This window comes from Ostrinia furnacalis, unplaced genomic scaffold, assembly GCF_004193835.3.
Source record: "Ostrinia furnacalis isolate ACB-3 unplaced genomic scaffold, ASM419383v2 OfSCF1132, whole genome shotgun sequence".
In the NCBI taxonomy this organism is placed as follows: Eukaryota; Metazoa; Arthropoda; class Insecta; order Lepidoptera; family Crambidae; genus Ostrinia; species Ostrinia furnacalis.
The window spans coordinates 1,471,743-1,490,382 of record NW_021131371.1 but is presented as its reverse complement, the minus strand read 5'-3'; the positions used below and the strand labels follow the sequence as shown (position 1 = coordinate 1,490,382).

Below are 18,640 nucleotides of genomic sequence, written 5' to 3'. Positions count from 1 at the left end.
ATGGCTATTATTCACAAAACAGTCTTTCCGGTTATGCAATAGAAATGAAACACAAAATTACAATATTAAATTTATTAGTAAAAAATATTATACATCTTCCACAATATTGGAGAATCATAACTTAATTATTTAAATATTTGATTATTATAGATTATAGCACTTCTTTTTCTTAAAACTTGCCTTCATGCACTTATTTGTCACTACAGCGAGAAGCACAAATTCATGGACAATATTTCGAATTTATTGGTGTATTATATTTGTATATCTATATATTTCTCACCAGTTGACCGATCACAACTTGCGCGTTACGATTTGCATTGCTTATCCTATAAATACACACAGTAAATGCTTTGCTGAAGGGGAAATACAAAAACAAGCCGCTCGGGACATCCTCGACTCTACAGAGGAAGCGATCCCGAACCATTAAGACTCAAATTCTATTCACGTACGTTTCGATAAATATAGTAATTTTGGGTACAATACAATAACAAAAATAAATATCTACATTGGATCAACGACCACTCAAAGTTTTATCCGTCTCAAGTCTTGACTAAATGTTAACGCTAACTAAGTACAATGACACATTCCGAGTGCCACGATTTACAAACCTCTTCGAACGTAAGACATATCCAGTAGACTACTCGCTACCGTCGTCATATACTATAATGTATTCATTAATCATTATTTTACGTTAAAATTTTAGCAGATTTCTTATTACATTCGTTACTTTCTCATTAATTGGTAAAACACTAAAACGGTAACAAATGATCAAATAAACACATCAAAAGCGATAATAAAAGCACGATGTTACATTTACATACATATTATTATATTAAATCCTCGCTGTATAATCCGTTCTATCAAAACATGGTTGTATCCAAAATAATTTCACAAAAACATTCAATATCTGTAGTACAAAATTGTGCGTAACGCAACTATTCGTCTGGCCTAAGTCTACGAGAGCTAAGCTTTAAGGACGCTACATTTTACATCCTACGTGACTATGGTACCAGATTAAATACTTTTGAATACCAATGATAAAAAAATAATGTTGAAATGTATAAAATGAACTTAAAGCTATTACTTAACTAACACGTAAATGGTAAATATTTTAAAAATGAGCATTATAGACTAATAAAATAGGATAAATAATGGTCATACTTTAAAAATCACATCAATAAAAAACCTATGCATGGGGAATTTCAGTAATAGAACTGATTTGATCCCTATTTATTACTTTTATATTACTAAACATATTTCAAAAAACTACAAATAACATTCTGGCACGTAATTAAGGACAACGTTGCTGTTTCGTCCTGCAAATTGTCACGGTTACATATTATAATAAAGGAGACAGTAAATTCGTCACATAACACCAAACGCAACACTGCACGAAGTAAATTTTTGTACTACCAAAATTCTTTATTGCATAAATTAAGGCATTTTACTCACGACTAATACGGACTAACATAGCGGCCACATGGTTCGCATTACAGAATAATTCAGATTCGTGTGATCGATTGTAGAAAACAAAGCACCATGTATCAGAACATTACACGGAGAACGGGCGTGGACCGTGAGGCGTACTCGGCAGCAGGGCCGCGGGCACGGAACGTTCACCAAACAACACACAGACTAAGAAAACTATAACGTTTCCTCGCGTTACGTACTAAGCGTCGTAGTAATGTAGTGATATGAGCGTAGTATAATGTTATGGGTGTCGATCCGCGGCGGGCGCCCACTAGGCGGCGTATGCCCACGGGGCGACGGGCTCCCACTATGAGTGGTACGCCGTCACGTACGACGCCGGGAAGAGACCGCGCCGGTGAGCAATCTCGCCCTGGAACAAACATGTCAAATTGTCAATACATTAGCATCGTGATTTGAAAACGCTGCAGCGCTGGTTCTAGAATTCTAGATCTGTGAACCCAAATCCTAAGGCCTTTTCCATGAGGGCGAATTCGCCGCAAATCCAACGCGCGTTGGCCAGATACTAGCAGCCAATACATTGCGTCCACAACACCAAACGCAATCCTCCCTCGCAGACGCAGTCCTCGTATTCGCGCGAAGACATTCGCGGCGAATTCGCCCTCCTGGACAAGGCATCACAAGCATAATATTTAGCTTACTTGGAGAGGTTATAAAAACATCGCTAGATCATTTGGTATCTACTGCAGGAAATACTCCAATTTACTAAAGCCAAATGGTGGATTTAGCCTACACCCTACTAGACGCATATTATGCCAGAAAATTCCCGGTTTTATGGTAAATGCAAAATTTATATTATAGATTTCGTCAATTTATGTGGCATCAGCGGTATGTAATGGACCATTTTGGCATAGAACAGTACTGTACTGTGGAATAAATCAGATAAAGAAATTTTCTGTGAATTCACAACTTGCTGTGGAGCAATAGTGGTATCGCGAATTCTAGATGAACTAATTTTGAGACATTATCAAAATAAAATTATCACTTCACGGGATTTATTGCAACAATATCTATTTTATAGTAAAAAATGCAACATAATAGTTTAAAATATTATATTATCAAAATAAATCGAATAAGTATTCTGCGAATAATATTTATGACGTAAAAATGATTCAATTCTACTAACATCTGAGCAAATTCGACACTTTTTCCTATTAAGTTGACTGTATGATTGTGAAATCATTTATGAAAAACAATTATGGGAACCTGACATAACTAAGTTTGCTTAATGCGGGCTTGCAACCTATGGTATGTAGGAATGTAGGGAAAAATCCAAACGAATGGGTACGACCTACAAACGTGGAGGGAAAGTTCTGGTAAACCATTTAAAATGACGCAGCCGACCGCGTTAGGTGAATTCCTTAATGCATTATTTATTTAAGAAAGCGATTCTGATTGCATCACACAATTTAGAGCAATGTTACAGACTAGACTAGGTCAATTTATATTTCTATATCCGATTCTAATGGACGATTAGATTGGTATTATACTGAAGTTTCTCATAGCTTCGCGGGGTATGATTGATCTAATTTCAGTAATTGCTATTGGTCCAATATTTAAGGACTTGAACTGAAAATATGATTATATTAAAACGAACACTGTTTCTATATTCTATTCCAACAATTTTTATAGGTTTTAAGCTGATAAATAGGAGCAACGATTTCTCGGTTTATTCTTTATCGGTTTATTGACTCTAACTAGAGGAAGATAAGCCCGAGATTAAATAAAATTATCCGGTGGCCTCGGCGCAGACGAGTAAGTATTTATCTTTATTTAATAACAATAATAACTATTCATTTTTATTTACAGCAGCGAACCCCTTAAGTGCCTTTTTCCTGTGATGCGGATTTCTGCACGCGTGCGGATCTAGTCCTCATGCGGACTGCCCGCATTTTATTATTAGCAGAGTCATTATAATATGCACACCACTGATTAAAAAGACCAGTAGCCTCATTCACGTAATAAAACTTCAACGACAACAAATCGCTGAATGCGATCCTATCGAGTAATCGTTCTATCGATATGACCCTTATGAATACCGATTTAGAACTGTTTTCAATGGGACGACTTCTGAACGTCAGCGAGATCTTGTCTGTCAAAATACGTGAATTAGGCCACTGATCCGCACACGTGCCGAAATTCGCATCACAGGAAAAAAAGTACTAAGGGCTGATTTTTCATCTTTGGATAACTTTTAACTGAAGAATAAAATTGTTGTCATTTTGACATATTTCCCATACTGAAACTGTCAATGTGCCAAACTTATTCTTCAGTTCAGTAACAAAAGTTAACCAGCGATTGAAAAATCAGTCCTAAGTTCCATTAGGAGATTAGACCTGGATTGGTCAAATTGAAAAGCGGGAATATGTACCTACATAGACTTGGAAACCGCGTCTTGGTAAATGCAGCGTGGGACGCTTTCCATCAAGATGGAGCAGAGATACTCAAGCATAATAACGGGTTTTGTTATGCTGCAAGTAATCTAGCGTTTAACAATACCTGGATATCGTGGTGAGATACAAAGGTATTAATTATTATATGAAGAACAGAATTATTCCAAGGCTAACTAAAAACCTTTCTAAAAGAAGAACCCAAAGACATGAATGGTTTTTAATCTACAGAAAATTTTAGTTTATTCTTGCTTGAAATTCATATTCAGTTGAGTTGGCAAATTAATACAGATTGTTTATAAAAGATAAGAAAATTTATTGATGGACAATTTGGGGACGCCTATAATTACTGATTTTGGGCGAGAGATGCCACATGTTAATCTATATATATAAAAGAAAGTCGTGTTAGTTACTTCGCTTATAACTCAAGAACGGCTGAACCGATTTAGCTGAAAATTGACAGGGAGGTAGTTTAGAGCCAGGAGAAGGACATAGGATACTTTTTATCCCGTTATTTATTGCCATTAAGGCGGAACAAAGTTCGCCGGGTCAGCTAGTATTTCATACATTATAGGATTGGTCGCAGAAAGATCTTGGATGCGGGCAGTGCAGGACCAGTCTGTGGAAATCCTTGGTAGTCTTTGTCCAGCAGTGGATGTAGAGAAAAAAAAATATAGACGAAAAGTATCCCCACCTGCCACCAATGTTGATCGGAGCGGTCGGTGACGGTGATGACGTCACCGCGCCTGAACTCCAGCTCACCGGCCTCCTGCGGCGTGAAGTCGTATAGCGCTTGCACCAGCATCTGTAAAAGTATACACAGTCATAAAATGGACAGTTTAGTTCTAAAACTTTTTCGAATCGACACGATCAGCGGCCAAAATTAATGTTCTGTCAATGATTTAGGCCCGGTTTCCACCGAGAGATGTCAATGAATAACCAGCAAAGAAGCTTCGGTTCAGATATATGGTTATTCAAACACATCTCTTCTCTTCGCTTTGGTGGAAACCGAACCTAAGGCTGCTTTGCCACAAGAACTAAGCTGCCTTGCGAGGGACGTGTTTTTGTTCTTGACAAAACAAATAGAATAATACTTCATTTACTTAACCTCGCTCAGTACAGCTTTAGTAAAGCTGCCTGTCCACCGGAGCGGAGAGAGGGAGTAATTCAGAGCGGAGCGACTATTCCTTAGACGCGGAGCTAGGTGGAGCGGAGAGAGAAATGCGGAGCGGAGATGCAGACATGTTTCTTCAAGAGTAGAGCTGGACTGCGAGCACGCGACGAGTCGTTAGCGCTGCTGGCGGCGAGCGATTGGTTCCGCAGCAGTAGATTCTCCGCTTCCGATTCCCCCCTCCGCTTCACATTTTTGTATGAATTTTAATCTAGTTCGCAATTCCCTGACTACTAAAGAGGAACAAAGATTTTATGCAATTCTATTGGTGGATTTTTCCCTCGTTCAGCGCTCCGCCACCTCGCTCTGTTCTTGTGGACAGGCAGCCAACGGCTTAGGTTGTTGTTCAAACAAAATAGGTGACGACCCGTGGAAAAAACTATCTTATTACCAAAAAGTTAACCGCGCGTTGAACATGTCGGTTTAAAATGACATCTCCATACTAAATGTCAATATAAACTAGTGTTCAATGTGAGTTTTAACTTTTTGTAAGAAGGCCTTGTGTTTTGTTTCACAGCTTCGCTACCTTTCGCCGCTTATTTTCCTTTCATGTCACTTGTGGAAAAGCAGACTTAGGCCTATTTTCCACCAAATTGGAGACGAGTCGAAAGAGAATAGACGTCTTATAAGAAACCAATAGAATTTGTTTGGGAAAAATAGCCTGCAGACTATGATGCTGGTCTCCGCACGTCTGGCCTCGTCTCCGCTTTGGTGGACAACGGCCCTTACACTACTAGAGTTAGATATTTATTGACATGACATAAGGTTTATTTTCTGTCAAATTTAATTTCTATCTCGTGTAGGGCAATTTGTGGATAGACAGAACATTAATTTTGGCCGTTAGACTGTACACTTGATATAAATAAATACATTATCATTGACATTTAACACAGCGACATCTATTCCCAAACTAATAAGCTTGTAGTACGGACATTTAAACACTTTTTTGTAAATACATGTATACATACTATTATTATGTACATTGAAGTTTCTCAGACAGAACAAACATGCACACAATTTGACAATTGAAATCGAATCTGGACCTCTGGCATAGTATTCTGGTAGGCTAATCACTATGCCAGGAGGCCATAAATCTTGCAAAATAGAACAAATATTGTAACCAACATTATTGAAATAATTCAGCAGTGGGTTAAATTTAAGAAAACTATTGTGATTATTTTTGTAAACCATTGATATCCTGCAACTTAAACTACTATTAACTTTGAGGTATGGTTTCCATCTTCGGTGAAGTCTACTTACCAATTTAGTCCTTCGGTAACTGACAGTTCAATTTGGGAAAAACAATGATTAATCATGAAAATCGAATAGTGCAACAATACTATAAATTAATATTACAAACAAATTGAATGACATGATAATAATACTAGTGATAAATTGGTGACTTAAATGGTACACAGGTAAAATGATTGTCAGCGCGAGGAAACTCGAAAATTTTACAGTAATAAATATGTATATTTGTCTGTATGTAGGAACGATGTCAAGGACTTTAAATTACAATAGATACACTTACAACCGAGTTAACAATAGGCCTTATGCCAATTAAAGCATTTAATTTAGTAATGGTTTCGCAAAATTGGCCAATGTGCCGTCAACACAGGATCGATGTTAACAACCTCGCGACATCGGGGAGCGGCGGAATAACAAGTAGATTTATTAAATGGAGTAGATTAGGCTTTCACGGTTTTTCATTTTATTGATCTAAACGAGTCTATCCCATTAATAACGGCCACAAACATCGATTAGTTCCATGACTCACAGGGACAACACTAATATTGGGTATTGGTATAATGACTCATAAATAATGATAATAACGATAAAACCTAATTCTTCTAAATTACTGAAAACATATTTAATTTCCTTTTAGTGAAGGAAGACTGATAGTGTCCGACCGAATGTTCGGTTTCGGTTTCGTTTTCGGTTGAGTTTCGGTAAAAACACGAGTTTCGGTTTAGTTTCGTTTTCGGCGGCAAACTAGCCGAAACTACGACCGAAACCGAATGTGCATTCGGGAGTTTCCGCGCTGTTATCGGTCATGTTCGGCGCAGATGATTCGCTCGCTTGTTTGTTTGCTGTTAGATTTGTTTTGTTGTGGTGGCGAGTTTTGGAGTGATTTATTTTGAATTAGGTAAGTATTATCTCGTTTTATGTCGTTATAACATAAAAGAGCGGGTAGTAAACATTAAAAAAATCAAGTTTAATCTAACCTATATATTTTTTTTGGTTTGCAAATGCTATACGTAAACAAACATTAGTTAGGTAGTTAGTAATGACTATAGCACAGTATATATATGAGCTAAAGCAGTACGGAAACTTAGCCCTTTCGGCGAGTTATATACCTACACTTCAACTGAGTGTTAGGGTTGGCACTCTTAATCTTTATAAAATTAATAAGGTTCTTACTTACTTATTTATTCAAACGTTTATTTAGGTTTTTTATTTATCAAATACCTAATGGAATAAATTAATTTACTAAGTAGTTAACAAAAAAACAAAACGTTAATTAGGTTCTATAATGATCGAATACATAATCGAATAAATTGATTAAGTACTATTAGTACAAATTACTTTATCAAATAGAACACATAAATTATTAAAAAGCGTAATTACGTAATTTAAAAAGAACTATTACAAAATTAGATGTAAGCACTTTATTTAAAAAGTAATATTTAATCATTTTTACAATTCAGAATTATTACGAAGTTGAAAAAATGAAAGTTCTGGTTTTGAAGATGCCGAGTTCAAGCAGCCGTATACTACGCAATACACTGGTGGCATGTTTTTAAAAATACAGCGGACAGTGCATGCAATAAAATTATTATTAAAAACACAACGCGCGCGACACTCGCGACGGATGGACTGCGAGGTTCGCTTAGAGCTCATGTAAAGCGTGCGTCTGTGTGCGTGAGTCTGATTTCGAGCGTTTGTATGAAGCTTCTGTACTGTTTGATTTATCTACTGTGACTATAGTGCATTTCATGGTGATAATATTATGGATTCAGAGTTTCAAAGTTCATTTTAGCACAGATAATATAATACTATTTTAGTATTAATCACCAAGTGGCAAGTACAGTAGATACTAACTTACGTACTACCAATTTTGTTTTGAGAAATTATTAAGGTCAGACCATGGGACGGGTTATGTAGATGTCCTGAATATTGCGAGTAATTTAAAAAAATCTAGACTATAAATCCTTTTTTTTCTTTTTTAGAGTAAAAAGGCGCTTTATAAGTTCAATTTTAATGCAATTTAAAGAGAAAACAATAAAGACTGACTGATTATAATAACGTTTTCTTTATTTTTCCCTCAAAATATGAGCCTTGTAAGGAAGTTTCGGTTTCAGCCGAAATAGACACTGTTGCCGAAATTCGTTTTCGGTTTCGGTCGTAAAACTAGTTTCGATCGGATACTAAAGACTGATATTATTAGTAAATTAAAATTGTATTAGTGACTAGATTCTGACCGGGCTTTGACCTTAAACTAAGGCTGAGTTGCACCACCTAACTTTAACCGTAGCTATAATGAAAACCGGTGCTGTTTTTTGTATGGAGTTTGACAGATTTTTGACATTAATTTGTTAAAGTTCAATTAAGATGGTGCAACCCAGCCTAAGTATAAAATATGTCCTACTTGAATAATAATGTTCTTTTTAAATAGGTATGTGTATGTAGTGAAATATTTTTCCAACAGGACATGACGTCATGTAAAAAGTTACAATCAGTACTCTCTCGTTTTATTTTATGTATGATCAAATGTTTACGTTTAATATTAAACCAGTCAATAGTGTCAAACCAGAATACCCACGTATCAACGTATGTCTATGACGCGTGTGACTTTATCACGCATATTCATAATAGGGAAATTGGTGACGCATATTAACACACTCAGTGATAGTCAGTTATTCATTCTTGTTTTTCTATAAGTTTATCATGATTTGCATTGCGATATAAATTCTATCGTGCAATCAAAACTGATTCAGGTTCACCTTATGATATAAACATTATTAGGTTTATTTCTGCTAGAACGGTTCAATTCATAATCGAGTTTTTACTTTTTTACGCTTCGATTGTTACGAATAACTCACAGACGCGAAAAATATTGTATCAACTTAGCTATAGACGTCAGAAAACTTGTAAGTAGGTATATCGATTGTTTATGCTTTGAGTAAATTGGATTCGATCAATATACGCTAGCAATGACGATAAAAGTGGAAGATTATTAATTGTTTACTCTTAACTGGCAATTAAGGGCAAGCAAGAAAGACGTAAACGCTGTATAGGCTAGTTATTACAAACACGCTCTTGCTCTGAAACTAGAGTAACTACAGATTTATAGGAATACAAGACTGACCGGGTTATTTTTGTAGCTTTATCAGGGTCACGCCATACTATTTAGACAGACAACGCAACGAACATTCCATACAATATTGGTTTATAGTAAACGCTGTATGTTTACCATTGCGATACTTTTCTATTTACAATTTGTCATGGTTGTGTTTATTTTAAAGGCGAGTTTTCTGCAATGATTTTCCTTCCTATGTGTCAAACGATTCGAAAATTTTTAATACGATTAAAAACGCACGCGTTTAATAATGAGACATGCATGATTGAAGGTTTTGAATCATACATACGTCACCTTTAACCCAATATTTTATTTAACACAGCTCCACAAGGTTACGAATCATTATTTAATTTTCTTTATAGCACAGTGTTGCATAAAAATATACTGTACTAGTAAAAAATAACACCAGCAAATGACGTAAATGCATGTTAGATATCACATAGCATGCATGTCGTATTAATAAATGTGGCCGATTTAAAACTAACTTCGCTGCGGTTTTACGCCGTTATTCAATTTCTTTGATGTATTTTCAGTTTAGCTGTACATTATAAACGATTTTTCCCAGTAAAATAACATTCGAGCATGTTGAAAATAATTATTAATTGTACTATTAATTAGTTGAAAAGTTAATGCTGTTTCGTTATCCCGTTTATGTCGTCATTACACAGGAAAGAAGGATCATTTTTGGAATATAATGTAGGCCTATACCGAACATATGAGAATAAATTAACACGACAGGTTTATCGTGGACTATTTGATGAAGCGTCGCAAGTGCTTGTAAATACCATTGGCACGCTTTAACTTACATAAAAACACTCTTAAAACAATGCTCAATTCATCGATTGTCATCGTTCCAAGAGCAAAAACGACGATTCGAAACACTATGACAAAGGGGGATTCCCTGAGCTATGCGCTAAAATATGGTGGCCATCGAAGAAGAACGAATCGGGGACTTCCAACCAATGACAAACTAAAAAAACTTCAATTTGCAATTAATTAAATAGAAAAGCGCCCAAAAACTGATGTATTCAAAATATGATCTAGCTAGATAGATAGAGCTAGACTCTTTAGGCTAGGCACCTACGCGGAAATTCCGAATCCTGCAATTCAGAACATGTTCCTTGAAGGCAGGTCAGAAAATTGGATTGCTTCATTTTCTATTGAAAATGCCAACCTTCAGTTTAAAACATGGAACATTTGTGGCAATTGATTGTCTGACTTTGAATCTTACGATATTCGATTACAGTTCACCACTACCACTGTTGTGGTTAGATGCAAGGATTGTTCTATTTCCACTTGTCTAAGAATTCTAGGTGAAGTATAAACAGTTTTGTTTGTAAGGAGTATGTTATATTGAAGCTATAAACGAAAAATATTATCTGTCTATACTAAAGCGAATTTTTCTATCTGCTAACGATAGATGCGTTTTTTTCGCAGCCTGCTTCACTCGTGTGTAAGACTTGGGAATATAAACTCAGCAAAATGGATGACTGAGTCATTTAATTAGTACAGAAATGGCGTACGATTTACACACGGTACGTATCTAAGCTATTACATAAAACAACGTAAAACGCGATTAGTTTCATGACGTTTACGACATGCGCGTAAGGCACGCGAGTAGTGGTGGGTTTGTAGCGTAGCATTGATACCAGTTTGGCTGAATGATTTCAGACATGTTGTAATAGTTGGACGGTTTCCGCGAACGATAAATTACGTGTGAATCAGAGCAAGTATTGACCACATAACACATACTAAAATAAAAATGTATTAATCTTAGGAATATTATCTGTTCTTTTTCTCTTTCTCTCTCTATAAATAAGGAGCTGGCCTAATTGATTAAATGATCAAGATTGGACTGACACCCGCGGCTACCATTGTCGCCAATTAAGCTGACATTATTCTGGAATCCGATTAAGTAACTGTGGTGTCGTTTTAATTATCTTCATAAGAGCAGAATGACAACAATATCAACGTCGTTTTAGATCTACAGCCCCTCTAGACATGTGGCAAAACGGGACAGTTGTAATGTCGAAAGATGGTCGAAAGGCCTTTTTTGTATGGAGTTACTACTAATTCGATTTTCGATTCGATCAAAAAGTGCCACTTGTCTAGACTTACAGCTCTTGTATACAGGTTCAACATGATTTAAAATGTTTTCTTGACGGACGTCTGTTTCTAAAATTGATGACTATAAGGCTAATTGTAAGCCATTTGCACGCAACAGCTTCCAGCGAATGGCGACCTTAACCTGGTCATCGTGTCAGCTAGTCATAGGCCGACTTGCCCCGTCATCATCCTAATTGTCGTTCCTGCCGACTCAGTGTGATTTTGGATCGACACGCGATAAGTAAAAAATCATGTTAAAATATATTTTATGTAGCAGTAAAAAAATATGGCCCCGTCGACGATATAAACCACCCACACGCGTTGCGGAACCTGATGACTAGCCAATTATTACTACTATGTACTTAGGGTGGTACTATGACATAAGACAAAAGGCATTTAAACGTTATGTAGGTACGAAAAACTATTTACAATTTTAGCAAATTTTCTTTAAACCTAGGCCTATAAACTACTTAAAAAATGACTACATGAGTAGTGAGATGAGCTAAAAGTAAAAACCTATGGAAACCTTGACATCTTAATTAAAATGTAATAACATAACCACTAGAATCGTCCGCAAAGACTATAATGGCGCAGTTACACTACACTATAGATCGAACACAAGCGCGAACACGCGCACGGAAGTATGGGAGACGCATGGCAAAAAAGAAATGAACTGCGCGTTTACACTATCTGATTCGCTCAATTTCGCGCATAGTGTAACTGCGCTACAATAATACCTAGTAGGAAACCAAAGTATTATAAAATATACATATTTACAGCTTAGTTTGAGAGATACTCACTTCTTCGGGCACGACGTCTCTCAACTTGACGTCTTGGAGGCGGCTCACTGATGCGGTGCGGTGGTAGTCAACTAGCTCGTTTAGGGAGTTGAACTTCACCACCCAGAGGAAGAATTTGCTTGAGGCATCCCTAAGCACTTTGAAGTGCTGGACGCCGTCTGGGCATCTGGAAATTGAAGGAACGTATCTGAACACGGGGGTTCTTACAGTATGCATTCTCATTCTCAATGGTCATCATTAGAAGAGACATCTTGCAGAGTAACGAAATTATTCTGATTGGAATAGGGAATAAAAAAATAGAAAATTCATAGTATCTATGTGAAGTAGTAATTCTTACAATTATCTACCCAAAAAAATGTTACTAAAATATTATGGTTTATGCGATATGCTATGCCTATGGAAATTCGGTATGCCCATTGTCCTCCTGTCCCCCACTGCACTGGCGGATAACGGGGATACACGAAAAGACTACCCTGTAGGCTGATTTCAAAATATAAATGTTGGGTATTGTCAGTAGTGTGCTAGCATTTCAGATAAATCAATCAATAGATTATCTAATTAACGCTGTCAGATCCGCAAGGGAATTTGAGGACAGGCAGGATTGATCGTAGGAAACTGTGTCGGTTTGCTGAATCATCTAGTCTAGATGAAAAAAAATCTACCACAAAGGTCGAAACTCTAGCTGGGCCTTGTAGTGGCGACTTGGCCGATCAATTTTCTCGTAGTGGGAATTCTAATGTCGTTTTCCTATTTTCATTATGTATTTGTCCAGAGTCGAGATGCTGACTTAAACGACTGTCAAAGATAGCAGAAAATATGAAAAAGCGTTAGAAAGAAGCCCCGTAGAAAATGGCGTTAGTCGCCTTTGCGGTTTTCTTGCGGTAAAAATAGAATAGGTAACATTATTTTACTGGGGCCTCATGTATGAATCATAATCTATTGTTGCTAACAACAAACTAATTACCTAATAGCTAACTATTAGAGAAATGATCTAATAAAAACATCGTAATATTGTAACTTATGATGTTACGTTCAATATTTTTGTTTTTGTGTATAAAATGTGGAACGCTGAATCTACTTGCTTCGTACCTATATTAATTAAAAATATCAATATTTAACGAAGTATTGATGTAATTTTAAAAGCATAATGATATTTCAGAACGATCGCATTCCGAACAAAAATAAGCGCTTGCCTTAAAAGTCAAGTAGGTTGCTTGGTAACTGACCTCTGACCCAAAGAACCGAGATTTAGTTACCTCCTATAATTTTCGAGATGTTTAGTCCAAGGTATTTATGAATAACCTAAATCGACAGTATCAAAATACGGGGACTGTGCTAGATCTCGATTCCTTTACTTGAGAGTATGTAATATGAAACAAACATTATCTAAGTATTCCCGAAGATATGAGTCATCATCACCATCATCATCTCAGCCATAGGACGTCCACTGCTGAACATAGGTCTCCCCCAATGCTTTCCATGTTGCCCGGTTGGTAGATGGAAGATATGAGTGTACTACAAGAATTATTTGATGTTTCCATACTGTAAGACTGTAGGTAGACGATATTCATTATAGCCGGAGTACGTTTTGTATAAATTGGTTAACATTCAATTGACTGAGAGGGTCGCGACTCGCGGTCGTGTTTGTATTGCACTTACGTAGATCACGCGATATCAGGTCAGACGACCATCGACTATATTTGGGTGACGTCAAACGACAGCGGATCGTCAACAAACCGGACCAAATACCGAATTGATGAGTCATCCACCCTTTTCCCTTACTACATCTTAAATATTCGGGTGGAAACCCCGTGCGGACAATTACAGTAATAATTAATTGGTAATTACCAGCTGTACAATGATTAATACAGTATCCAAAACAAACCAGGAAATAGAGTTTACGCTACTAGACGTAGTGGCTAGATTTTCTTTCAACAATTTAATGTTTATTATAATCGAATTCTTAGTTCATGGAAAGAGTTTGCAATACAAAAGAATTCCCACAGTGGATACGCATTAAATTAAAAGTGCTACCTTATCTTGTAGGTTAATTACTTAATTGTGTGTTATGTGTACTAGGAGAAATATCGACTTTATCACAGTTGTATGTATGAACGAGTAACTCTACAAGAAATATGTCAACTACAATATTTTACTGTAGAATATGAAATGGAAGGCTAGTAAAAAGTTGTAATTATTTCAGACTTCTACTGCAACCGAGAATAGCTTTCGTTTAGAAAAACGGCGAGCGAAAAATATCCATCTTGTTGAAAAATAACAGATGTTCACATAGTAAAAGTTTCGAGTGAGATTCCCGCGGTGGAAGCAGAATCGCCTTATTGTCTGGCTCTTTGTTATGGAGCTGCCAGAATAGCGAATCGTACGATAAACCGTGTCGTAATCGTTACGTTTGTGTTCTATAAGAATAGACGTGAACCGAAAGATTCTCATACGCAAACGATAAGTCTGGGCATTTGGCGGTCTTACTTTTACAAAAAACGCGGAATTATAAGTGACTGGGAAACTAGTTTCGCTTTCGCTTGCTGTTAACGAGATGAATTAGTTATTTCATTGATCATAATTATGGTTCTCTAATTAGAAAATATTTTTTTTTATATTCTAATAAGAAAAATACTCAAACTTACCTACATAGAGAAATAATGCTAACTACTACACAAGACACGATAATGAATGCATCGAGTCATTTTCAAAGTGCAATAACTTCCGAGATTTTATACCGCGTTCGGAATGACTTTCCAATAGCTGGCGGGTCAGTTCAGTCTGTTATCAGTCCATATTGAAGTAACGTGAGGAATGAGGCCCAAGTCCTAACAAATAATTATAAATAGACTAAAAGTCTTAAACTGGTTCTAGTACAATCAGCCTGTCGCTGATTCATACACTTGGTTAAGGAACTGGTTTGACCTCGTATGAAAAATGAGTAAAAAACCTTTTTGACTGCCAATAAGATGGTACAAATTGGTGCTTATTTATTACACATTCCAAATTATTAGACGGTATGTCATGACTGTAACATTGGCTAACGATCTGTGAAAAAAATTTGGGTGAAACGCAAATGTTCGTAATTCATTCACAAATAAGTGGGACGAGGAACGCCCTGATTTCAAGATCACACAGCTTTTTAACAAACTCGTTTGTCTATGCATATTTTCATACATATAGTTTTAAACGAAATTCCGCTCAATGCAATGAAATATTAAGCCTCAAATAACAGTATCTCACTTAAAATATCACAGAGAAATAAATATTTGATAGGAAGCACTTTTATGTGCTGGAAACATAATTTGTTTTTAAAAGAGGATGGTAAAAGATTTTCAAAAGATACGAGTAGGTAAATGGCGGTAGAAAAAATTTCATTGTCAATTCTTCATTATTAAATTAAAGCTTTATTTAAACCAACTTCTATTCTATCGTAATACAGTGACTAATACCTAATACAGCACTGAGACATTCCCCGCAAATAAAAGAAATGTTGGACGCTGCGTGTGAGTCAGATGGCGAGGCGCGAAGCTTATTTTTTTATTAACAACCAATTTAACTTCCAATAGAATTGTTTACTGTCTTTCGCTTGCATGGGTATTTGTTAGAGATTGCCTCTCCGCGGTAATGAGGAAACAAAGGGGACAAAATGAGTGTTTGTGCATTGTGTGTAAATGAGAACCACGAAATAATTGCGGCAGTAAAAAATTGGATAGTGTCCGCACGAATACGATTATAAAATACTTAAATGCATGCAGTTAGATTAAAATAAATAAATCCTAGTAGGTATTAGCAATTTCCCGCATTTTTAATTTTATGATAACTATCTTGCGTAATTAACTTTGAATTTCGTGTTATAATCTGACTTGTAGGTGGTAACTAAATATTCCAAATGACTAAACTAAATAATTAACATTCAATTGTTAACTTTCATTTACGTCAAAAAATACTTAGCGCCCAACTGACACTGAACGACAAAGTTGTCGTATACTTCGATCTATGTGACGGAACCACCCAAAGGCACGTTTTTATGTTAATGTAAGTAACTCCCGTGGATGCCGCATACGTAATCTAAGGAACGACTTTCCAAGTCTCTCCTGATATTCCCGAACTCGCTGTTATGCCTGAGATTAAATGACATCTAACATTCAGAAGAGACGTCTGGACTAGTGATAACTCAACATTAACTATTTCTTCTTCTGAGTTTAATTCGACTGAAATTGAAGTTAATAGGTCTTCCTAAATGGTTGCATAATTTAGCACTATCATACCTACATAATAAACCATGCCTCATGGCTAAAACGTGATCTCAGTGAAAACAATATAGAAGACTATTTTTCAAATTGAACTCAGAAATTTACTAATGTGGCAGGGTTGGCAGTAAGATTTTTTGGACTTTCGGTAAGTTTTACAGGGTGTGTTTTAATTACTTTTATATGCTACTTATCCTGAAGTTATACAATATGGGCAGAAAGGAAGTTCCAGGTGAAAATGGTAACATAATACTACCTAAAAGTTTTAGGACATGGAATCCTCTGTACTATTAGCAACTGACTATAATCATGACTACATCTTTATAGCAGAATTACCAGCAACTTGTACATTTACAACTTATCTTGTGGCAGCGATTCCACTAAGGAGCCAGAACATTTTCAGAGGTAGAGTATTTAGTCAAATATTACAGTCTGAAAAAGTTCTGTCTATGTTACCAAAAGGTGTGTGAAGATCTTATTTAGATTTTTTTTTTACACTGAATACTTAAATGCAAGTGGGTAAGCAAAAAAAAAAGAAAACCAAAATAACACAGAAAACTGAATTGCTTGGAACTTTTGGCCCTCATTATCAACAACAAATAAAAACTTATTAAGAGCAAAGTGGAGAATTATTCTTTCAAAGAAAGTTAATAGATCAATAACAAAGTAACCTAAAAATAAGGCCTTTGCTTGGTGAAAGACCATAACACTCACTAAATGCAATTAAAAATTCAATAGATGACAGTAAAACTAAATTACACCACAACTTTGAATACCACAATAAAGACTAGAGTAGTTGGCAGAGTCAATAGGAATACTTTGCAGGCAAGTATTCACCACCCTATACGCTAAGTGAGACTTGGCATCAACTGTGATTGCGGTCAAATAGCATGCTTATTCTGTATAAAAAGTAAAGGACAAAATAATCAAATCTGTGGCAAAACCAATTGAGCAGTAAAGAGAGGTAGTACAACAATAGTTAGGATTACAAACATGAAAAATAAACAGCGAAACAAGTACTTACTTCACAGACAGTGAGAAGTCTCCAGGGCTTGATTCACTGATTCTAATCAAAAAACCACCTTCTGGTTTATTAGCTAAGAGTTTTTCTGCGTCTGCTCTTGTGATTCTTCCATAATACCAACTGTGAAAATAATGTTACAATTAGCTATGTACTAATAAGATTCTATACCACTAAGAATTTATATTCCTGGCTATTAGTCTTTAGTCAAGAGTAGTTTCTCTCATTACTGTTACTAAGCTTCAGTTAATAATTGAATGGAAAATTAAGTCTACTCAAAATTTGATAAAAAACTTTTGATCTGAACTTGTAGGTACATAACCAAAATTTATTCTTCAAACTATCATTTCGAGTTTTTCACATACAAATTGTACAAGATACCTGAAGCCAACTCCGATCAAGTTATAAAATGTAGCACTTACTTGTGGCTTTTCATTTGAATATAGTTGCTAGGAATGAGTCCTTCTTTGCCGTCTAATTCAGCTCTGTACCAATTCATATCGTCCTCCATGTTAAGTATCTGCAATACCAAAAATTCTAGAAAGATCCGATTTACGAGCATTTTACACGTTTGTATCATATTTATAACGAAAAACTTACTTTTAGAACCTGATTCTTCCTAAAACTGAGTTCATCATCAGCAGTTGCTGTGAAATCGTGTTTTGCTATAGCCTCCATGATCAAATTAGGCACTTCACTGTAATGTCACCGATTACCAAAATAACTCACAAAGTATGCAACCTATCGATATCACTTATAATTATGGCATTAAAATAATCATAATGCATATATTGTCTTACAGAATATTATTAAAATTATTGTTTCAAACGCAAATTCAGAAATATTTCGTTCAAATTCAGGCCACACATCAGTCACATCACCACTTCACAGAAATACTACTAAAAAAAAAACTTCAGTGCTGCCATTTTAGAAATAAATTCCTACCATTTATGAGAAGCTTACCGTATTTTTTCTTCTGAGTCGTATCGGGATCGTACAGTAGATAATATCTCTTTTAATAATTTTGTAAAAATCACTTGATTTTGATTAA

The 18,640-nt window shown here is 35.9% G+C and overlaps 1 protein-coding gene across 1 annotated transcript; it reads right to left on the bottom strand.

The window, feature by feature from the left end:
- Positions 1-159: 159 nt before the first annotated feature.
- On the bottom strand, positions 160-18,487 carry drk (growth factor receptor-bound protein 2 drk). Its single transcript, XM_028302564.1, has 6 exons — positions 18,190-18,487; positions 18,012-18,109; positions 17,593-17,712; positions 12,316-12,481; positions 4,573-4,683; positions 160-1,840 (listed from the first exon to the last, which is right to left on the bottom strand). The coding sequence occupies exons 1-6, from the start codon at positions 18,265-18,267 to the stop codon at positions 1,778-1,780; spliced, it is 636 nt and encodes a 211-aa protein (XP_028158365.1). The 5' UTR covers positions 18,268-18,487; the 3' UTR covers positions 160-1,777.
- Between the last annotated feature and the right edge of the window lie 153 nt (positions 18,488-18,640).

Excerpts from the sequence above, each read along its gene's own strand:
- drk (XM_028302564.1), bottom strand. The coding sequence starts at position 18,267 with ATGGAGGCTATAGCAAAACACGATTTCACAGCAACTGCTGATGATGAA. Across the intron at positions 17,713-18,011 it reads ATTCAAATGAAAAGCCACAA|TTGGTATTATGGAAGAATCA; the intron begins GTAAGTGCTACA and ends TTATTTTCACAG. Across the intron at positions 12,482-17,592 it reads GACTTCTCACTGTCTGTGAA|ATGCCCAGACGGCGTCCAGC; the intron begins GTAAGTACTTGT and ends TTCAATTTCCAG.